Source organism: Antedon bifida, chromosome 8 (genome assembly GCF_963402885.1).
Source record: "Antedon bifida chromosome 8, ecAntBifi1.1, whole genome shotgun sequence".
Classification (NCBI taxonomy): Eukaryota; Metazoa; Echinodermata; class Crinoidea; order Comatulida; family Antedonidae; genus Antedon; species Antedon bifida.
The window spans coordinates 22,265,999-22,288,985 of record NC_136233.1 but is presented as its reverse complement, the minus strand read 5'-3'; the positions used below and the strand labels follow the sequence as shown (position 1 = coordinate 22,288,985).

At 37.0% G+C, this 22,987-nt stretch overlaps 4 protein-coding genes across 5 annotated transcripts in view; 2 read left to right on the top strand and 2 right to left on the bottom strand.

Moving 5' to 3' along the window:
* Positions 1 to 5,948: 5,948 nt before the first annotated feature.
* On the top strand, positions 5,949 to 9,040 carry LOC144849576 (electron transfer flavoprotein subunit beta-like). The gene is made up of 6 exons (XM_078706529.1): positions 5,949 to 6,071; positions 6,528 to 6,686; positions 6,932 to 7,090; positions 7,398 to 7,619; positions 8,079 to 8,265; positions 8,799 to 9,040. The coding sequence occupies exons 1-5, from the start codon at positions 6,015 to 6,017 to the stop codon at positions 8,247 to 8,249; spliced, it is 768 nt and encodes a 255-aa protein (XP_078562655.1). The 5' UTR covers positions 5,949 to 6,014; the 3' UTR covers positions 8,250 to 8,265; positions 8,799 to 9,040.
* Positions 9,041 to 9,609: 569 nt separating this feature from the next.
* LOC144850207 (uncharacterized) lies at positions 9,610 to 13,848 on the bottom strand. The gene is made up of 3 exons (XM_078707440.1): positions 13,362 to 13,848; positions 12,661 to 12,796; positions 9,610 to 11,478 (listed from the first exon to the last, which is right to left on the bottom strand). The coding sequence occupies exons 1-3, from the start codon at positions 13,574 to 13,576 to the stop codon at positions 9,892 to 9,894; spliced, it is 1,938 nt and encodes a 645-aa protein (XP_078563566.1). The 5' UTR covers positions 13,577 to 13,848; the 3' UTR covers positions 9,610 to 9,891.
* Positions 13,849 to 14,926: 1,078 nt separating this feature from the next.
* LOC144850212 (TWiK family of potassium channels protein 7-like) overlaps positions 14,927 to 22,987 on the top strand; it is a 49,602-nt gene continuing 41,541 nt past the window's right edge. The window contains exons 1-2 of one of the 2 annotated variants that reach the window (XR_013614056.1): positions 14,927 to 15,427; positions 15,904 to 16,563. Coding sequence is in view for 1 of the 2 variants with exons in the window: in XM_078707446.1 (XP_078563572.1) it covers positions 15,058 to 15,427; positions 15,904 to 16,511 (978 nt within the window). In the remaining variant the exon portion in view is untranslated. Of the gene's footprint in view, positions 15,428 to 15,903; positions 17,017 to 22,987 lie in introns of those variants that run through there. The other variant, XM_078707446.1, reaches the window with a different exon arrangement.
* LOC144850209 (tubulin-specific chaperone cofactor E-like protein) lies at positions 17,139 to 22,858 on the bottom strand. Its single transcript, XM_078707442.1, has 8 exons — positions 22,486 to 22,858; positions 21,882 to 21,993; positions 21,469 to 21,611; positions 21,152 to 21,330; positions 20,384 to 20,869; positions 20,127 to 20,211; positions 19,707 to 19,941; positions 17,139 to 17,661 (listed from the first exon to the last, which is right to left on the bottom strand). Exons 1-8 carry the CDS (start codon positions 22,519 to 22,521, stop codon positions 17,618 to 17,620), a joined length of 1,320 nt encoding a protein of 439 aa, XP_078563568.1. The 5' UTR covers positions 22,522 to 22,858; the 3' UTR covers positions 17,139 to 17,617.

Below are 22,987 nucleotides of genomic sequence, written 5' to 3'. Positions count from 1 at the left end.
ACTATCTGTTTAAAATATGTTTATTCTGGGACGGTGTGGCCATGCACACCAACTACCATAATCGATTATTCATAACATATTAGGAAAATACAATATCATGAATCGGATACACGCTAGCAATGTCGTAACATTGATTAATAAAATCAAAATTCAACAGGGTGTCGTGTTGATCGCGAATGACTAACAATACCATCTTTCCCGCTACACCTGTATAAACTCATTTGCATAACAACGCACGGCATACCAAACCGCTTCGTACTCCTGCGATGAATATAAATTCCACTTTAAATACGTAACGAACGAAGATAATTATTAATTTCTTTAAATTGAGGGCGCCAAACATAAAATTTACGAGATCGAATTTAGGTTGAAAAAAAATTAAATAAAAAAAAAAGATGTTAAATGTGCTCTCCCTGCCTCAGCACTAAGGCCCTGCCACAGCCTTTTGGGGTCGTTTCCAGCACATCACCAGATGCATTGATGTTGTCGCCTCATGATGTGTGGTGGAAAGGGGGACGTATAATCTGTGAACCCCAAACACAGTGGTCGCATACCTTTAACTCTATTCCACCGACCAGCGTGGGAATCGAACCCACGACATACGTGTGTTAACACGACGCTCAGGCGACTGAGCTACCGGTCATTTTGGATTTAGCAAGGTTAATAAGATATTTATGACGTAATGATGAATTGCGTAATACACGTATAAATAGACTATTATCAGCTGTTAAGTCATGTACGTCGTGGCGTAACGGTTGATGCTCAGGTTTGAGTTCTCTCATCTCTAGATTGGGTGGGTTCGAACCTCTACGGATACAATTTTTTTTTTTTTTATAATGATTTTTTTTTCTTTTATTTTGAAAGAGCGATATTTATAGGGTTAAAAATATCAGGCCTAGGCAATAAGAGTGGACCTTTTTTAAATCAGAAATAAAGTTGTATGGCATTCATTTTTGTCATTAGACTGCCATAAAACCGCGAAAAGAAGCCCATATTATTGCGCTCCTTCATTTTCTAGTACTCTTGGGTGGGCTTCTTTTTCCACATGGAGTTCTTTTCGAGATTACTTATGTAAACTAAAAGAGGGAGCTGCTAGGTTTCCGCCCGAAAAAATGTTTTATTTACATGATTTAAACAATATTCTAATAAATTTAACAGTGCGTGGCGTGTTGACCGCGAATGACTGAATGTACCATCTTCCCCATTACAAATGCACAAACTCATTTGCATGACAACGCACGGCATACCAAGCTGTTTAAAATAGAGCTGCAATTAGGTCCCCGTAAATGACATCTATTGAAACAAAATGCATTAGAGTTTTTCAGTACCCCACAATGGTTGGGGATGAGCAAAGACAATTTTGAAAAATAAAGCTGCTAGGTTCCCGGCCGAAAAAACGTGACATGATTTGAAATTATATGAAACAAACTAAGACTCACCAGGACAATAGAGTTTGTCCCCGGAAAGTGCACCTATTCATTGAAATATGAAATTAAATATGAAGTATCCAGTACTAGCCCACCGTTGGGGAAGAGCTAATAATGAAAATAGATCCTAGAATTGCACTTATACTTATTACTATACATCATCACCTATGATAATTATGATAATGTTAAAATTTCAACTATATCCAGATGCGACTTCAAAATTGTAGGTGGGGTTTTCTACTTAAAAACTCGACTTCGTATATAGCCCGGCGGCGGAATTAGTCTAAGTTTCGAAGTTGGTCTAGGCCTAGACATCGGCATCTTTGCAAATGTTCTATATTTGATCTTCACTCCCAATTAACCACATACAAAAACCATCGGAAAACTATCTGTTTAAAATATGTTTATTCTGGGACGGTGTGGCCATGCACACCAACTACCATAATCGATTATTCATAACATATTAGGAAAATACAATATCATGAATCGGATACTCGCTAGCAATGTCGTAACATTGATTAATAAAATCAAAATTCAACAGGGTGTCGTGTTGATCGCGAATGACTAACAATACCATCTTTCCCGCTACACCTGTATAAACTCATTTGCATAACAACGCACGGCATACCAAACCGCTTCGTACTCCTGCGATGAATATAAATTCCACTTTAAATACGTAACGAAGATAATTATTAATTTCTTTAAATTGAGGGCGCCAAACATAAAATTTACGAGATCGAATTTAGGTTGAAAAAAAATTAAATAAAAAAAAAAGATGTTAAATGTGCTCTCCCTGCCTCAGCACTAAGGCCCTGCCACAGCCTTTTGGGGTCGTTTCCAGCACATCACCAGATGCATTGATGTTGTCGCCTCATGATGTGTGGTGGAAAGGGGGACGTATAATCTGTGAACCCCAAACACAGTGGTCGCATACCTTTAACTCTATTCCACCGACCAGCGTGGGAATCGAACCCACGACATACGTGTGTTAACACGACGCTCAGGCGACTGAGCTACCGGTCATTTTGGATTTAGAAAGGTTAATAAGATATTTATGACGTAATGATGAATTGCGTAATACACGTATAAATAGACTATTATCAGCTGTTAAGTCGTGTACGTCGTGGCGTAACGGTTGATGCTCAGGTTTGAGTTCTCTCATCTCTAGATTGGGTGGGTTCGAACCTCTACGGATACAATTTTTTTTTTTTTTATAATGATTTTTTTTTTCTTTTATTCTGAAAGAGCGATATTTATAGGGTTAAAAATATCAGGCCTAGGCAATAAGAGTGGACCTTTTTTAAATCAGAAATAAAGTTGTATGGCATTCATTTTTTCATTAGACTGCCATAAAACCGCGAAAAGAAGTCCATATTATTGTGCTCCTTCATTTTCTAGTACTCTTAGGTGGGCTTCTTTTTCCACATGGAGTTCTTTTTGAGATTACTTATGTAAACTAAAAGAGGGGAGCTGCTAGGTTTCCGCCCGAAAAAATGTTTTATTTACATGATTTAAACAATATTCTAATAAATTTAACAGTGCGTGGCGTGTTGACCGCGAATGACTGAATGTACCATCTTCCCCATTACAAATGCACAAACTCATTTGCATGACAACGCACGGCATACCAAGCTGTTTAAAATAGAGCTGCAATTAGGTCCCCGTAAATGACATCTATTGAAACAAAATGTATTAGAGTCTTTCAGTACCCCACAATGGTTGGGGATGAGCAAAGACAATTTTGAAAAATAAAGCTGCTAGGTTCCCGGCCGAAAAAACGTGACATGATTTGAAATTATATGAAACGAACTAAGACTCACCAGGACAATAGAGTTTGTCCCCGGAAAGTGCACCTATTCATTGAAATATGAAATTAAATATGAAGTATCCAGTACTAGCCCACCGTTGAGGAAGAGCTAATAATGAAAATAGATCCCAGAATTGCACTTATACTTATTACTATACATCATCACCTATGATAATTATGATAATGTTAAAATTTCAACTATATCCAGATGCGACTTCAAAATTGTAGGTGGGGTTTTCTACTTAAAAACTCGACTTCGTATATAGCCCGGCGGCGGAATTAGTCTAAGTTTCGAAGTTGGTCTAGGCCTAGACATCGGCATCTTTGCAAATGTTCTATATTTGATCTTCACTCCCAATTAACCACATACAAAAACCATCGGAAAACTATCTGTTTAAAATATGTTTATTCTGGGACGGTGTGGCCATGCACACCAACTACCATAATCGATTATTCATAACATATTAGGAAAATACAATATCATGAATCGGATACTCGCTAGCAATGTCGTAACATTGATTAATAAAATCAAAATTCAACAGGGTGTCGTGTTGATCGCGAATGACTAACAATACCATCTTTCCCGCTACACCTGTATAAACTCATTTGCATAACAACGCAGGGCATACCAAACCGCTTCGTACTCCTGCGATGAATATAAATTCCACTTTAAATACGTAACGAAGATAATTATTAATTTCTTTAAATTGAGGGCGCCAAACATAAAATTTACGAGATCGAATTTAGGTTGAAAAAAAATTAAATAAAAAAAAAAGATGTTAAATGTGCTCTCCCTGCCTCAGCACTAAGGCCCTGCCACAGCCTTTTGGGGTCGTTTCCAGCACATCACCAGATGCATTGATGTTGTCGCCTCATGATGTGTGGTGGAAAGGGGGACGTATAATCTGTGAACCCCAAACACAGTGGTCGCATACCTTTAACTCTATTCCACCGACCAGCGTGGGAATCGAACCCACGACATACGTGTGTTAACACGACGCTCAGGCGACTGAGCTACCGGTCATTTTGGATTTAGCAAGGTTAATAAGATATTTATGACGTAATGATGAATTGCGTAATACACGTATAAATAGACTATTATCAGCTGTTAAGTCATGTACGTCGTGGCGTAACGGTTGATGCTCAAGTTTGAGTTCTCTCATCTCTAGATTGGGTGGGTTCGAACCTCTACGGATACAAATTTTTTTTTTTTTATAATGATTTTTTTTTCTTTTATTTTGAAAGAGCGATATTTATAGTGTTAAAAATATCAGGCCTAGGCAATAAGAGTGGACCTTTTTTAAATCAGAAATAAAGTTGTATGGCACTCATTTTTTCATTAGACTGCCATAAAACCGCGAAAAGAAGCCCATATTATTGTGCTCCTTCATTTTCTAGTACTCTTGGGTGGGCTTCTTTTTCCACATGGAGTTCTTTTCGAGATTTCTTATGTAAACTAAAAGAGGGGAGCTGCTAGGTTTCCGCCCGAAAAAATGTTTTATTTACATGATTTGAACAATCTTCTAATGTAAAGATTAACAACATCAAAATTTCAATGGGTCCATTGAGCTCAGTGTATTAACATACGAAAATATATTTAAATTAGTGACTTATTTCTATTCTATATCACTGTGCTCCACCGGTGCCACATTTGATCCACTGGTGGACCAGTTACCGTAGTGTTATTTCTATTTCTGAAGTAAATAAAGGTATAAATGGCGCTCCGTATAGAAGTAGAGAATGCTCCATCGTCAGAATGACGCTCTGAATATACCTCCATATAAAATAAAAGACACAGACGTAGCCTACGTTCCCTATAAAATATGTCACATTGAAATAATTATGTACTGTTAAATTACATTTTCCGAATAGTACTATTTTTACAAATTGTCATTTTTTAAGGCACACATCTTTCTCATCATAGATCTGTAAAATAAAAAAAATCAATTATTAATATAATTATAATAATAATAATAAATATTCATCGACCAAAGTAAAAATAATCTAGATCGTAACATCATTTTATCGCGACCAAAATTAAACGCGACCGATTTCGAACGCGACCGATATCATCGTAAAAGAGTCAACTCCGGTGGGGGGTTCCCCTTCTTCAGATGGTGCGTTGTAGTGCGACAACGGCGGAGTAATTACGGGGGTTTCCCTCTGGTGAGCTGCCGCGTTAGTGCGACTGCGGAGAGTGATTAATTCAATTCAATTCACTTTTATTTCAGAACAAAGTTCATATCATAACACATAACAATATTCTAATAAATAAATGTAAGTAAGTAAAAAATCGATACCACATGTTGCACATAATAATGCTGTCGGAAAACCGTCGATTTACTGGAGTGAAATAACATTATAATGGCTATACTGATACAAGTTAACATACGTATAAGTATACATGAAATTATGTATACAGAAGTTCAATCCATTTTTCTGTGCAACTTTGAATCTTTTAGAATTCGAGAAAAAACGCATGTTATTAAATTATTACAGCTTTTTTCAATTTTTGTTTTGAAACAAAAAATTGATTAGTCGGGGGCTTCCTCTCTGATGGGAGCGTGCCGATCGTGTGACCTCCTGAGACTATAGGGAGGACGGGGCTTCCCCTTTTATGCCCACACGTTCCTTGTTATTTTGTGTATCATTGCGACATTTTACGCACTTGGGCGACTTTTCGATGGGGCGACTGTGTCGGGCGACTATGTTTTGGGGCGACTTTGCGAAGGGGCGACTTTGTAAGGGGCGACTTACTACTACTACTAGCATCCTACAAGATGGCGTCGTTTCGTGTAATGGTCGGTGTAAAACGTGTCATAGATTATGCCGTAAAAGTAAGTGAAAATAATAAGATAACCCAACAATACATAAACGTGACGTTGCTTGAGAATTGTGCTTTATATACAGAATGAGTACAGTGCTTGTTGTGTACACCCACGACCAACCAGACAGAGAGAGCAATATTGGCCCGGCCGGGTTGCCCGGAAAGACGGCGGCGGTGACTCACTCGGGCATGACTGCACGCAGGCTGCTGGTTGCTGCTTTGGGTGCTACTTTAGCCTAGGCTACAGCAGGCTAGTGCTGGTCTAGGCCTAGGGGACATAAAAGACAGTAATTCCTAATATTGACGCAGGACAAACATAAAAACGGCACCTGATCCATGATCAATCAATACTGAAAAGTTATATTTAAAAATATTTCTAGGAGGCCTAAAACTAAATAATAATTTAAAACATATAGGCATAGGATAGCTGCACAGCATGCATAATAAGCATTTTTTTAAATTACAGATCAGGGTAAAACCAGACAAGATGGGCGTGGTCACAGAGGGTGTAAAGCATAGCATGAATCCATTTGATGAGATTGCAATTGAAGAAGCAGTCCGACTAAAAGAGAAGAAACTAGCTTCAGAAATAGTTGCCGTTAGCTGTGGCCCAAAGCAATGCCAAGTATGAAATGATGGCAATATTCCATATAGCATATTTTGCTTATTATTATTACTAGTTCTTGCAATTAATTATTCATTTTTAGTAAGAATTCATATATAAATTGAAATATCAAGGATATAAAAGGATATAAAAACACAATCAAAACAACACAAATTAGCTTTCATGTTAATAAATATATTTAACTTTCATCATAATTTAATCCATTGATAAAAAAAATGTAATCCTAACACTGTTCTATTTTTCAGGAAACAATAAGAACAGCATTAGCAATGGGTGCAGATCGCGGTATACACGTCGACATGTCCACTGCAGAGTTTGAAGCGTCAACCCCACTTCAGATCTCAAAGATATTAGCTAAGCTAGCCAAGGAAGAAGACATTAATTTAATAATCTTAGGAAAACAGGTAATAACCTGGCAACCAATATAACTACAGTGACTTAGCCACGAGAAATAAAGCAGTTCGGTGGTTGCAAGAAAAGGAACAACTTATGTGGGAGCCACTGGGTTGTCAAAGTGGTCAGGATGAAATATTACCAAACCGTACTGGTGGCTACGACCTTAACTATTATTCATTAGTAGAGAAACATAAGCCAAAATTGCCTGTATTCCTCAATGTATTTTGAGTTAATACATTTAGACTGTATATATTAATATGCTAATGCTTGTTCATACCAGCAAACTTTTGCGAATAAACTTACTTTTGTTTCTAGGCCATAGATGGTGATTACAACCAGACAGGCCAGATGACCGCTGCCCACCTTGACTGGCCACAAGGCACATTTGTTTCGGAACTCACTCCAGAGAACGATAAGTTAAAGATTGTCAGAGAGATTGACGGTGGATTGGAAAACATTTGCATTAAAACACCTGCAGTAGTAACGGCAGATTTACGATTAAATGAACCTAGATATGCCACTCTACCAAATATCATGGTTAGTAGGTCCAAGAATCGTATATACACAGACTCTAGTAGTCTCTTGTTCCCTAGCCTAGAAACCAAACAAAAATAACGTTCATTGAATATTATTAACATTATTTTTACAGTTTTAAAACGAAAGTTTCTGCTATTCATTCATCTCATTTATTTCAGATAGTACTTAGTACAGTACATCCATATACGAAAACAAAAAGAGAAAAAAATTCACCAGAAAATTAACAATAGCATCTTCTACAAAAAGAATCTCAAATATCAATTTGCACCATTAAAGTGCATTGCTATGAGATGATAATTTAAATTTTGAATGTATTTAAATTATAACATGTTTAGAAATCAGGAAAAAAAACAGCATAAAAAAATAGAAGCTCACAAGTAGTACGTTCTTACTTATGAATTATTAATTTAATTATAAATTATTTTTAAAATGTAATATTATTTTGTATAAATTTCATAGAAAGCTAAGAAAAAACCGATTGCTACGAAGACGCCGGCAGATCTAGGAGTTGACATCGCATCGTCTGTTGAAACAATCAGCGTGGAAGATCCACCGACGAGAGAAGCAGGACAGAAAGTAGAAGACGTTGATCAATTAATTGCTAAATTAAAAGAGGCTGGGGTTGTATAATGATTTATGTTTTAAGGTAATACGCCTTCTGGACACAACAAAGTCTAACCTTAATAGGGATGTCACCTGAACAAGGATGTCCCCTGAATAAGGGTTGGGCATAGTGACACAGTGTTAAACACTTCCTGTCATTTGTTTCACAGGAAATTATCCCCTTAAAATGTTGTCCCCTGAATAGGGGTATCCTAAAAGGCATATTATTTTCACATTTCCAGAGGCAAGTGTCCCCCTTAGTGTGTTCCTCCTCTTTGTAAGTGTGTCCCTCCCACTTAGTAAGTGTGTCCCTCCCACTTAGTAAGTGTGTCCCCTGAATACGGGTTAGCAGTAGTTAAAACATATTGGCATTCGATAATTACATGATAAAGTGTTCACCTAATAGAGGTGTCCCCTTAATAAAGATGTGCCCTTAATAGGCTGTCTCCTTAAAAAGGATATTCCCTTAACGGGTAGGTCTCAAAGAGCTTCTGTGTATGTAACTGCCAATTTTGATAAATCAAAATAAATATTGAATATACTAAATTTTTATCAATTCTTCCTTTTAATTTTCAGAATTGAATTGATTGGATGAGAATTCACCTAAATGATGGACAGACAGACAAACAAGTGTCATCACATGTCACATGACCTCTTGGGTTACCATAACATATATTGTGTTAATATATATTATTGGTTCATTTACTGTTGTTGAAATTAAACATGTTTGCTTTAAAATGTAGGAATGTTTCTCGAAAATAAAAAATTATATAATGTACAAAATCAAAGTGGTATTGAATAAAATGATGCTTCCCTAAGACATGTGTTGTCTAAAGCCAAGATGCGCGCTAATCCGCGGCGTATAAAGTTCATTTTAGAAGTTCAAGTGCTTGAGACACAATGAATATCACTGATCGCGGCCGTTTATTTTTGTTGGTCGGCGTCAAAATCACTAACGCATCGCGAGGAAACGTTTGAAAAGCGGTCGTGTATGTTCGTTGATCTTGGAAGTTTTGTTAACACTGATCGCGGCCGTTTATTTTTGTTGGTCGGCGACAAAATCGAGAGATTTGTGATAACTTAACCTCTACTTCTTCCTGTGCTGTGAACTACGAGGTGTAACAGCTAGAGGTGTCTAGAAAACTCAGATCTCAGATATATCTGAGTTTTCTAGATCTAGAAAAGTCAGATATATCTGAGATCTGAGTTTTCTAGACACCCAACAGCTAGCTGTCTAAACGCTAATCCGCGCTGCTAGTTCAGTTTAGAGGTTCGCGTGTCGTGGGTAATCATTTTGTACAGGTAATGTTCGCGAGCGCATTTATTTTCACCGGCGAAAATGTTCGAAAAGAGCACACTTTGTAATAAATAATAACAATACTTTAGCACACATTAATTTAATTCAAACAAAACAAGCTTAGTTCCCACTAAAAAGCAACGTAAGTCCACCCCCATTACAAGCGGCTTTCGAAAAATCACAGCAAATAGTTCCTTAGTAAATGTTAAATAAAATTAAAATTAATTCAACTACAGTATTATAGCCTTTATTTTAAATTGATTTACGTCAGTTTACGTGCGTACGAAAAACAGTACTACGTCACTGAAAATGTAATCCAATCAAAACAGAGAATAGACTGAAACGTTTCGACGCTGCCTTTTTGTTAGTTTTTCAAAATTCTGGACAAATGTTGAATTTTCCAACAGGATCTTTCACACTGTCTGGCGAGACACTGAATAGCAAACTCATTCCTTCCATAAAATGTGACGCATGGTGGCAATGGAAGAGCCACCAACCCGGGTTATTTGTACGGAACCGAATGACGGCGTAACCACCAGACGGAATGGCTAACGTATTTTTCATGGGTGGGTTTGTCACATTTAGGTCTACGCCCGACGAAGCCACTTCGCTCCAGCGTGTTTGACAGCAGTCCTCGGTCAGGCATTCCACGTTTTCATTTTGCGACAACATCCGTCCAGACGACTTATCAAGAGAGGCAAACCCCATCCCCAATAACGCGAAAGAATGCCCATGCAGGTGGAACGGATGATGCGTTTGTGGCCATGGTTTGAAACTGTAATCCGTTACAACGAGTTGTATTGTCGCGTTTAACGGAAGATCAATAATATTTGAACATAAGCAGTAGTTGTTATCAGTACACGCTTTCTCGTCACATGTATTGTAATTGCGTTTATCGTGAGGGTAGAACGGTGCTCTTGGGTTTTCAAACATTCGACAATTGATTGATGACCCAACGTTAAAACCAACGTTCAAAAAGATTTCTTCATCTGGTTCCGTTATCAATAGATCGGACCCGTTACCGTGAACGTCTGCTTTTAAATCAGCTATACTGAAGCAGTGGATGTTCTCTTGTTCGGGGTAACCACGAAACGGGCAATTTAACACCTTACATGGATGCTTCCTTGTTCTGCAATTCTCTTTCTTTGACGTTGGAATATCAGAGTTGCCGTCTGAGAACTTTATGACAGCTTTTACGTCATCTGTTTTGTCATCATCATCTGGGGACCGTTCCTTCAGCCTTTCTGCTCTTATCCAACTATTGGCTAGTCGATGGCACGATGCTTTAGACTGACGTAACGGCACAACATCGTACGTCTCTCCGGGGAACACGATAATTGACTGGAATCTTATAGGTCTGATATCGAATCCATCAGTCGCTACAACTTTCAAATGATGACAATCGATTGACAATCTAAATGCGTATTCGCCTCCTGTATTGATGACGTGGAATTTCATCTTTTCGTCTTGGAGAATTGTATACGTCGTCCAAGGTGCGTTGTTTTCAAACCGTCCTTTGCCGTTAATAAGAGCTGATTTGTACCTCATTGCGTTCAACTCGGTACCATCATGAGCGTAATCCCGCAGAGCCGTATCCACGACAACATCCCCCACGCCTTTCCATCCTTGGCGGTACGGACTTTCAACATCAAACGTTATATAATCCTCGTGGAACCAGTTAGCCACCATGAGCACCCTTGACGGGGTCACTGGTGGCCGCTTGTGGACAATCAACGCACCGTACAACCCATCTGCCAACTGGGTTGTAACGTGCCCATGATACCAGTGAGTTCCAGCCGGATCTGCTATGAACGTGTATGTAAAACTCTGTCGGGGCAAGATAGGGCACTGCGAAATATACGCAGAACCGTCAGCCCACATGTTGTCCGTCATATGCATACCGTGCCAGTGAATGGATACGACCTCTGACGTCATCATATTGGTCACCTTCACCACTACCTGAAAGAAAAAAAATCATCAGAGGATGATATACAAGAGCGCACCGTGCTGATGTTTTTTCAGTTTCATCACGGAAATTGTTTTTTTACCATAGGCCTACTATGGAACGCATGCTCTATTTGCCAGAAGTGATATTAAAGCGTGGTTCCCACTAGCGACGCGACGCAATGACATATTGACGCAAAGTGCTGTATTGCGTAATCACAAGTTGGAACCGACGACGCAACAGTATTGCATCAAACATGGCAGGTTTGATCTACGGCAGGCGCAAACACTTTTTGGAAGAGCATTTTCTTTGCTCAGCTCTGCGTCACTAGAATTAAGACTATACAGTTATACTACTAACAACTATCTAACTGAAAAAATTAAAATACAAAATAATATTAATAAATAAATATGCGGTAAAATCACGCGAAATCAGACATAAGTCGGATAGGTAAATTTATATAGACAGCCAAAAACAACTAAAGGCTGAAAATCACAATTTTTTTTGTACGGAAAATGATTTAATTAAATTATTTAAAACAGTATTTAATTACATTACCTTGGTGTTTTTCTATTTTTAGACAAATAAATACAGGAATTTTAACATTTTGTGTCGTCTGTTGGTTAAAAAATTGTTTGTTTTATGCTCTCATGGGTTGTTTTTAATAAAAATTGAGCATAATAATAAAACAATAGTTAGTGAAAAAGGTGCAAAGTTTCATTGAAATAAAACAATTAGAATACCCCTTTAATAAGGCGTATACTTTAAACGCCCTGATTTTGTTTGTACTGTTAGTTCCCTGTTAACTTTAAAAGCATTTTAATTGTAACAACCAAAAACTCTGGAAGTAAACATTTTCTGTATTTTAAATCTTAGATTATGTAGTTTCAATATTTGTGAAAATCTCAATTTAGAATATTACAACTTATGTCTGATTTCGCTTGTTTGTGCCACATATTCTGCTTTGCTTCTTGCTTTATTAGGCTGGTGTCCGAAATATTGTCACCAATTCCAACTTCCTTCATTCCTAAAGCGTGGTTCCCACTACAACGCAACGCAGCGACGTACCGACGCAAAGTTTGTTGTATTGCGTAATCACAAGTGGGAACCGACGACGCAATAGTGCTGCAAACATTGGACTTTTGATTTCACGCAGGCGGGGGCACACACAATTATTAAAAGGGCATTAGCCTTACCTTAGCACCTTCCAAAACCTCTAATGTTGGACCTGGAAATTCTCCATTTGCAACAATAATTCTACGAACAACGCCATCGCCAGTAATGACGTCATCTGGCTTTACAAGCGATCCATTCGCAGCGTTTCCAAAATATCTATAAAATAAAGTGAATGCCTGCCATTAAATTTTATTTTTACTCTTTAAGATTAAGATAACAAACTCAAGGTCGACTTAAAGCCCGTTTTCCAGTCGACGTTGAGTGCGTTGAATCGACCGGATGAACTATTTTACAGGAAAAAGGGGGTAAAAATCAACGCTAAAAATCGTTAAAATCTTCAATCGTGGTTCAACTTCAACGTTACGAACGTTAAAACTGACCAATCAAAATGGTTACGTCATCATAGTTCGCGCTGACAATTCTTGAACTTTTCTACAATGATCTAAACCTGTTTTCTAATCGACGTTAACGTTACATGTGTTGTTTTGATTAAATGATGATTTAGATTAAAGGCGAAAATCATCGTCGCCTGTAAAGCTTCAAGAATTGTCAGCTCGTACGTTTTTTTTAATTGGTCAGTTTTAACGATCGTAACTTTGAAGTTGAACTCGGTTCAATAAATTCAACGTTGACTTTTACCCAATATCGTTGTACACTACGTAACTCAACATCGACTGGAAAACAGGCTTAGGCCTATAATAAAGAAAATAGTTGTACTTACGACCATGTTGTCATCAATCTCATGTCGCCGTTTTCCTCAAGAGTTACAGGAACCGATTTTCCGTCTGAACCCGTGTAAGTCATGGTACGATGGTGCCGTACATTTAAATGGAAATGGCATACATCGTGTAAACACACATCTGACGAAGCAGCTCGAGTCGAAAGCACCATTAGGCATAGGCCTACTAGGATTAATATCAGGTGCAGCTTAAACATGGTGTTTGAGCTTGGCTGAACTGAGGTAGTTGGTTCCTTAAAAAGTGCAGTACTTGGGCATCAGGCCTAAGTATATAACGGAACCAAATAAACTGTATTAACGTTATATAATTATAAGAGGTGATAAAGTTGAATAAAATGGTAGGCCACACAGTGCCGTCCAGACAAAAGTAGCCGATTGACAGCCTGCAAACTTGTCTATGACAACTTGATTCTTGATCGATGAAGTTCAATAAGTTAAGCCTATTATATAGTGTAGCCTATAGTTCATCATCATTTCTATTGTTAATAGTTAGTGAAGCATTAAATCTCCGACGATCATGGCGGCTTTGTTATTCTTCCTCGGACACATTTGCCTCATTTGAATACACGGTCACACTAGACAGAACAACCATGCCATCATAGTCAATTGATGTGACTATCCCAACCGAAATGTTTGGTCGAGTGGTAAAGGGTTTACTCTATGACACTGGCCCAACCCTGGGTTCGATGTCTATCAATAGCGTGTTTTTTTTTAATAGTTGAGAGAGATTATTTAGAGGGTTAGGTTAAGTACATTTAGGAAGGTAATCTCTTCTTCTGTCTAGGCAAATGTGACCGAGGAAGAAGAGATTACCTTTCATTTGACACAGAACATGAAACACATGCGGGCGCACATTATTATTATTGTTGACATAATGTGCAGTGAAACGAACGGTATGACGCAACACAACGACGTAAGGGATTTGACCAATCACAAGCGATGGATTTAGTCGACTGCCGTTTGTCGTTCGCGTTACGTATACGTCCTTTTGTTGCGTCCTAGTGGGAACCAAGCTTAAGAACACCGCTAACTTTGACCAATCAAACGCAATGGATTTCGCACCATCGCTCGTCATGCATTGGTAAACTCGATTGCATCGTTGTGTTGCGTCATAGTGGGAACCAGGCTTTACCTGGGATTGGTTCCTCACTGGTATGGAACAAAGCTATAGCTTAAGTACCTACCCACTAAATCACAACGCAAGGAGACGAACGTAGTACACGGCGCAAGTAATTTGACAAATGACAGGCAACGGATCAGCTATATATTGGCTTAGATTTCATACGGGTTGGGGAGGGAGGGGGTAGGGTACCGTCGTATTGATGATTTATGCGTTACGTACACCAACGTAAACTAAAAGCTTCAGCTTGTACCTACAAGCTTATGTAAAAGGGTCCTACAAAAAAAACGAAGCTACAGCTTGTTTATGCAGGATCCCTGTTGTCAGTTGTACTGTAATTATGATGTACTGTAATTGATGACTAAATAAATGTGGAATAAATGAAAAGTCTGCACTCGCTCTCAGTCTCAACTCAAACCCATTTATTGATTCACGAACTGCCACTGGCAAGTCGACCAATTCATCATTGTTATTAAAAACGATTGTTTATTTTCTTTTGTGTTCCTAGTACGAGTCTGTTGAAATAAGATACACACCGTACATACAGAGAATGCAATAATGGCAGTTAGCGTTGTTTCGACCACCGGTGCACAAAAACGTTTTCAATTTATTAGAGCAATCGTTAAAAATAGTTGTCTGTTTCTACTGTTCATGGTGTACCTGTGTGTGGGTGCAGCGATCTTCGGTGCTATCGAGGGACGGGAACCAAACGATATAAAATCGACGGTTGCAGATAACAAGATGACGCGGGAAATGTTCATTGACAGTTTGATGAAGCTAGGGAGTGACTACCCGAACGTAACGAAGGCAGACTATACGAAGCTGGTCGACTCGTACGAATCAGACGAAGACTACTATGACGAGTACTGGAATCAGTGGACTTACGATATGAGCTTGTTTTATTGCTTTAAGCTGGTAACAACAATCGGTAAGCAAACAAACATGATGGTATGGTGGTGGGGTACAGTTAAGTCAGACTTACAGTCACACCATGGAGAAATAAGTTAGGAACTATTTTCTCCATGTAACACAACACACATATTACCATTTTTCCCCTTGGCAAACTCGAAGTTTGCAAACGAAGGTTTTCTGGTGTAGATTTCTATAAACTTGTTTTCTATAGTTTGTCGAATTTTCAGAACTGATCTACACTAGCAAACTTGTGTTTGCAAACATATTTGCTCGAGTTCGCCAAATAGGGTTTGCTACTGCAGACTTTGAGTTTGATAGCTGTGACCTATAAGATAACAAGACCTATTCATTAACACCAGTCTTTGACAATGCTGTTCCATTTTATCTCACTGTTTAGATCCTGATGATGGGAATGGGAACGGGGGTTACCATACATTAATGTTGCAAGGAAAATCAATAACAATTGACAACATACTTTCTCTTGTTGTTTAGGGTATGGAAGCATTGTTCCGACGACGAATGCTGGCAAATTGTTGAGCGTCGTTTACGCTTTCTTTGGAATTATTCTTCTAGTGACATTTCTCGTCAACATCGGGTCATTCCTGGCCAATCAGCTAACTTCATTTTATAATCGTATTCGCAAATCCAAGAGATCCGGTTCTGGTTATGAAAGACAAAACTTCGATGACGATAATTTGTCTGCAGATGACAATCTAGGAACCCCAACACCTGAAGATGATGCTGCAACTGAGGATGACGCTTCACAAGTGGCTGACATTAAAATCGAGAATCACGAGGAATCAATTCCATTCTTGGTGATTTTCATTTTCTCTGTAACATTTTTCTTGGTTTTCTCAGCTCTGATCTTCGCTCTTGAAGACTGGTCTTACATCGATTCAATTTACTACTCGTTCATGTCTCTTGCCACTGTTGGATTTGGTGATATAATACCAGAGAAGAACCTCCTTGGATGTATAATACTCCTGGCCAACGCTTTCATAGTAGTGTCGACGCTCGTATGCCTCGGACGCGCCAGCGTTATGCGCATACTAATGTCTGCCCAGCGATGCGTGGATAAAGTAATATCTAGATTTGCGTAAAAAAGTAAATTCCCCGGCTCGGCAACACACAACCCTGGTTGACGTACGTCACGTGGGACGCTACGCGCAACAACTTGACCAATCGACGGGTCATCAGAACTGTTCAATTCCTACTGTGAACATGGCTAGAAACATTAGATATCGAATTACCTGTAAAATAAGGAACAATCAATTCCAAAGTAGGCTCCTATTTGGAGCTAAACAACATACTTATATTCAGGTATATGACCTTAAACGGGTACCAAATAAGGTCCACATTTGAATGACCTCAGTACTGTAGTCATAGCAGTAAATGAGCTATACTGTATTTTTTAAACTGATTTTTCCATTTTATATTTACAATAGTGTAGATTTGTTGAAAGAGACTGCTATGTATTTAACATGGCGGCAGCTGTCTTTCAGCTTATAAAATATTCGCCACCATCCAACTAATAAACATTCATTATTTGTATATTAATATTCATTTTTTGTGATTTGTATACAAATAAACTTTGTAATATATGAATACGCATACTGCAGTAAATTATTTTCGTTCGTAAAAATATAAAATCTATCAATTTTGGTTTATAACTCATGTCATGTCTGAAATTATTTGTACATTATATCTTCAAAATATCAATAACTAGACTTTACTCTAATAAAATATTTCATAGTATGAACAAACTACAACATATAATAATCTGTATCAATTTATATTGTTAATAATCATAAAATATTTCATTTAATCTTTGTACAAATTACTATATAACAACATTGTAAATTTCATATTTACATATTTTGTATTATATTGCAGTCACCTGGATTATGCAAATTTGTATTTAATGCAACTGGTTTCAAAATAAAATTTTACATAATAATAATCAAAAAGTGTCAATAGAAAAGTTTATTTCTAAAGCGATAAGTAGCAATCACATTACGTGACAAGAAAAACATGAAATACACAAGACAATGTAGAGTATGTTGAATATTAGAGAGACCAAACAACAGTGTTAAGAAGTCAAGTTAAGAAAAAGTGGAAGAAAATATCAGTTCTGTGAAAGACTCCGAAAGTGCGTCTCCCTGCCCACCTGTGCCCCGCCCACCTGCACATTCCATGCAACCACTTCTCATTTGTTTTTCTCCTTTTTAGCCTTTTCTCTCCAATATTGTTCTGCATAAAAAAAAAAGGTGATCGAGATTAAGATTATTATTTTTCAAGAGAGAAACAATCAAGAAAATACTTTTTTTAGGCTACATAACTCATCCACCAAAAAACTAAGCTACAGTACTTAAATCACTTTAATTCATCAATTTCGTAGGTTTCTTGATTTAAACCTTGGTGGCCTAGCAGTATCTAATACCCTTTTTACACTATCTACTGAGAGAGGAACATGAGTTGAACTCGGAGGCAATTTTCATTTACACTAGCCAAAAAAAGTGCGAGATGAACTCGAGTTGCGCCCATTTACAGTATATCGATCACCCCGGTGCTGTCAATCAAATCACCATTACGAGCGCACATGTGGAACTTAACTGACTATGGTTTAAACTGGAAAACTTCGACAAATCTCATATCAAAACATAATAATCCGAATTTACACACAATTTATTTAATTTTGAATGTAGTCCAGTGTTAAATTTTCTTTGTGGCTAATAAGATTATCATTTATTATTTTAAACATTAAACATTAACAATTATTTTTCTTTTTAAAATGACTGCATTTCCGCCTTGTAGACTGTACATACATTAAATAGGCTTTAAATTGTTAGGTTGGCGTAAAAATAGGGTAGGTACGGTAGGTATTTAAAATAAAAAATGTATTTGTTAATTAGCATAACAATGTATCAATGAAGGAAAATTAATTATTGTATGGTACGTTTTCAGTTCCTCAAAAAGGTATCATTTTCATCCATTGAGACGTCAGTATATTTTTTTTCCCTTTTTCAATAATTAGGCCTACATAGAATCAGCCAGGGTAGAGTTACACCAATATTACATTATTTTAAGCTTTCTGGTAAGGTAGAATGCACACAAACAATTTCAATATTTTCAGCAGAAAAGAAATATCACAAATGTTTTTGTGCCTTTAAAAGAAAATAACGAACAGCACAATATATCGTACAATTATTATTTTAAGCAAAAAAAGGTATTTTGAGCAAAAAACCTATTTTGTTTGCATAATATATTGTATTTCTGTGACAACATGTTACATTTTCACGTCAATGACCTCAGTGTTGAACAACAAAAACCGTTTACACTTCGTGTCTCCGGTGTAGATTTGACTACACCGGAGAAGGTACACCGGAAAACATTCAGCTTCGTTTCACCCCGGGGAAAGCACACCGGGGTGGTTGGATTTTCCCATTTACACCAGTCAATAAAAGCCACAACACCGGCGTTTAACGGCCCAGTGTACTAACAACTGCGGGGTTACACCGCTGTTACGATGATAGTGTAAAAGGGGTATAAATGAAATTAGTTTGTATCTATTAAAACAATAACATGGATGGAAGCCTATACAAACTAGTGCGGTGCAACACTTTATTGGTGAAATTAGTTAGTTAGTCAGAACTTACAATAGAGGGAGCTCTTGATTTGCGACAACTTATGTCCCAGGATTTATGATAATGTACATTAATTTAAGATATTTGTTTAACTTGTCATCAAGCTCTGCAAGACCAATTTCAGATTTTTTTTCTGCCAATCTTTGACCTAACTGTACACCATAAAAAATATTCAAATGCACATGTCTGAGCTGTGATAACAGGATCAAGGTTGAACACATTTCTTTGTGTTCCAAAATCGAAAGCTCCCTATATTGTAGAAAGGATCTAATAGAAGGAGGGTGTTTATTTTCATTTGTTGTTTGTGAGTATTTAAAGATGTATTGTCTCTATGAAAAAATAATTCTTTAAACATTTTCTGTTGAATATGCCATTTTAATGTCACATAATAGTAAGCCACATTGACCAAATATTGGATCGAAAAAAAAAGTGTATTTTCCTGAAAAAAACTATAATTTAAAGCAAAACAATAGTCAAATTGGCTGCCAGTGACCATTTATTTTGTCATTTTATAAGTGAAAACATTTTTTTTTTATTGTGATTAACTTTATTAGAACTACAAATAATCTGATTGAATTAATCTTCATTTTTTATGTTTTTTTGTGACAATACATCTTTAAATGAATTAAATAGTAAGAAGAAGATACATACTACTTTTCAACAATGACTTTTCACAAATGAACTCATCACCATCATGAACAAAAGAGTACAAGAACTTCTTTGGGTTGATGACAGGAGTTGCGGCGTGTGCAATTACAGGATCGTTATGTAGTATTCTGAATTCATTCAATGGTAAGCCAACAAATTCTGTCAGCGATTTCTTTAACTCTCCAACGGTCATCTTAACATTTATCTTTCTCATTTCTTTTCTTCCTTCAAATGTTATCTAAATAAAGTAATTGTATACAGTAAATGTAATGGTGCTGTAGCTTGGTGCCTTCCAATCCCAAGGTCCGGGGTTCAATCATGACCTAATGTCAGGCTTACTTTCCATTTACTTAGTTTTGTGCGATTAATACTTAGATAGAAGATGGTATAGAAAATATAAGTAAAATTTAAGACACAACTCACCATGCATGTGACAGTGTTTTTAGGAGATAAGTCCACGTCCACCAACGGTTTAATATCTTTATGAACCTCATGCAACTCAGCAAATCTGGAAAAAAATAAATAAATAAAAGTTCAAGTAAATATCTGCTTTTAAAATGAAAATCAAATTCTACAACCCATTGGAAATTGCACATTCTAACCAGCCACCAAGCAATAACTAACTCAACTATCACAGCCTACTACCACCACCACCACCATGAATAACCACAGCAACCAACCTTGCAGGTTTATCTTCCCTCGGTAAATAAAACCGCAGAAAAGCTCTCTCGGCTGCTTCCCGTTCGGTCTTGGAAACAGAGCTGCCATTCAAAGTCTTGATCATCGGTAGTCTTGCTACAGTGTGTTGTCTTCTGTGACTTTCTGGAAGACCTTCCATCAGAGGAATCCCCTTAATTCTTAAGTCGCACAGCTTTGGTAGTTTTCTAAGTTTTTCAAGCTCGTTCCAATTATTTAAACCTGTTTTACTCATATTCAGCCACTTCAGTTCTTGCAAAAGCATCTCTGGTTTGTCGCCAAAACTGAATATAGGATTCTCAACAATTGTTAGGCTCTGTAAGTTTGGCATCATTTGGCTTAGGGCATGTAGATCTTGCCAAGTGGAGAGCCCGCTACTGCTGCAGTGGAGACATTTCAATGAAGGCCACTGGCTGGCACCTGGACTGATGTTGCTCTTGTCTGTTAGACTAAAATGAAGTTCTTCTAACCTATCGGTAGAAAAAGAAAAATTCATTATTTTGAGAAAGATGTTACAAATGCATTTATTCTTAAACTCAAAAGCATCTTTCAATTCAGGCCGGATGTAGCCACAATAAATAAAGTGGTGCGGTTTTCGCAAGAAATGGGAACAAATCTCTGTTCAAGCCACTGGGTTGTCAAAGGCCTATGTGAAAAAGTGGCCAGGTTGAAACCAACCACACTGGTGGCTACAGCCCTGCAATTGCAAAGTTAAACCAACATTTTAAATTTGTTTAAAAAGGAACACTTACAAAGGAAGACATTTCTGTAGTTGTGATATATCTTTCCATGTTGCATCAATATTATTCAATATTAGTGTTTTTAAGTTACTAGCTATGACATCACCAAGATCTGGTAATTTCCCTGACAGTAAGTTCTGGCTAATGTTGAGAAACTCAAGTCTTGGTAAACACTGGAATATTAGTAGAACCTTAAAAAAAAATCAACCATTTAAACCTTGTTTCTAACAAAAAACTAGTATAAACTGTTGTGTTATAGTATATTATGATAATGGAGCTACAAATAAGTTTTGTTGCTTGTGTATAGCATTGAGAAAATGTATATATACTTCATTCCAGTTTGTAAACTTGTTTCCAGCCACGTCCAACGTCCGCACATTCTGGCATAGTTTTCTTAATTCCTCTGACTGACCAATGGAATCAATCCCATAGTGTTGTAAAGTAACACTCTCAGGTATTTGGCTAAAATAAGCTAGGAAGTAAATAAATATACACATAATCAATTTTAAAAGATATTTTTTTGTTTATTATAAGTTATCCGCACTTAGCAGATAACTCCTTGTATTCATATTTATGTTATTAATCAATGTACATTAGAAACAAATATATAAAAATGATATATTAATACTTAAGCTTGGTTTCTACTAGGATGCAAGCACAACTTAAGTGTTTTGACCAATCACAAGCTATGTATTATTCAAACCGTTGCTTGCCATTGGTCAACTCACTTGTGTTCACATACCTTTTGCTTTACTATTGTCTGTGTCTCCAAATTTAATATTCGTTGTCAAGTCTTCATCGCTGATGCTATACTTATCGTTGATGGCTGCCACTAGTGACATTGATTTCTCCATCTTTCTAACATTGAAAATAATTCATAACACTGAAAGAATACATTTAATTCAATCAACTGCAAAAGTACAATGTCCTACAAAATGACATACTGTACAGTAAATATAGTTATTTTTTGTATTTTTATAGTTTATTTTGTATTTACTGTTTGTATTGTTTGAGGGTCCCTAATGATCAGCTTATGCTGGATGAGCACCCTCATTAAATATAGTTCAAATAAATAATGAAAAAAAATAAAGTACGCCAAAACCTTAATCCACCAGCTCACTAATATTCGAATCCCCAGGGAGGGACCGTCACAGCGGCATTAGTATAATGGGTAATGGTTAGGCCTAGCTAGCTACTACGTACTACTATTCCTAAATGGCCTCGAGGCTTGCTTAATCCCTACTACTACAGGAGTAGCCTACTAGTATTTTGTAGAGCAGAGGGAGGCCTAGCAAATTTAATTTATTTTACATGTTTTTAAACTATTATTGCATATATAAACTTACTTTTGCTTGAAAAACTGTTTTGGTGCTGTGTATCATTCAGCTCCTCACCTTTGGAAAGTAAACATTACATCACATCTATTTTTAACAATGTGCTCATAGCAATAAAGAGGGCGGCAAACACGTTATACTGGTTATCATTTAAGTTTTCGGTTGTTTTTACCGCCTTAAAATTAAATACATTGTGTAATAGTAATTATTTATTCAATTAAACATTTTAGAGCTGTACGATGTACTTTATAACACATGATTTATTTCTGTAAAATGATATATTATTTTATTTTATTTTATATTATGCCTCCAGAGTGAAGAAAATTGTCTGATCCATCTTCAAACTTTCTACCAATCAAAAACTTACAGCTGATGACATCATCATTATCTTTTATACAAATTGTTATTATCACTTTCATATTCATCAACATCAAAATCACTGTCAGAATCAGTAGAATCATCAGAAGAATAATCACTATCCTCATTTATCAATTCTTGACAAAACATTGTAAAC

What these genes read in the sequence shown, in the direction of transcription:
- LOC144849576 (XM_078706529.1), top strand. Translation starts at nt 6,015, where the DNA reads ATGGCGTCGTTTCGTGTAATGGTCGGTGTAAAACGTGTCATAGATTAT. An exon ending in TAATAATCTTAGGAAAACAG is followed by an intron (nt 7,091 to 7,397) that starts GTAATAACCTGG and finishes TTTTGTTTCTAG; the next exon opens with GCCATAGATGGTGATTACAA. An exon ending in CCACTCTACCAAATATCATG is followed by an intron (nt 7,620 to 8,078) that starts GTTAGTAGGTCC and finishes TAAATTTCATAG; the next exon opens with AAAGCTAAGAAAAAACCGAT.
- LOC144850207 (XM_078707440.1), bottom strand. Translation starts at nt 13,576, where the DNA reads ATGTTTAAGCTGCACCTGATATTAATCCTAGTAGGCCTATGCCTAATG. An exon ending in AGATTGATGACAACATGGTC is followed by an intron (nt 12,797 to 13,361) that starts GTAAGTACAACT and finishes TTTATTTTATAG; the next exon opens with ATATTTTGGAAACGCTGCGA. An exon ending in AGGTTTTGGAAGGTGCTAAG is followed by an intron (nt 11,479 to 12,660) that starts GTAAGGCTAATG and finishes TTTTTCTTTCAG; the next exon opens with GTAGTGGTGAAGGTGACCAA.
- LOC144850209 (XM_078707442.1), bottom strand. Translation starts at nt 22,521, where the DNA reads ATGATACACAGCACCAAAACAGTTTTTCAAGCAAAA. An exon ending in AAACAGTTTTTCAAGCAAAA is followed by an intron (nt 21,994 to 22,485) that starts GTAAGTTTATAT and finishes AATGTTAGAAAG; the next exon opens with ATGGAGAAATCAATGTCACT. An exon ending in AGACAATAGTAAAGCAAAAG is followed by an intron (nt 21,612 to 21,881) that starts GTATGTGAACAC and finishes TTTACTTCCTAG; the next exon opens with CTTATTTTAGCCAAATACCT.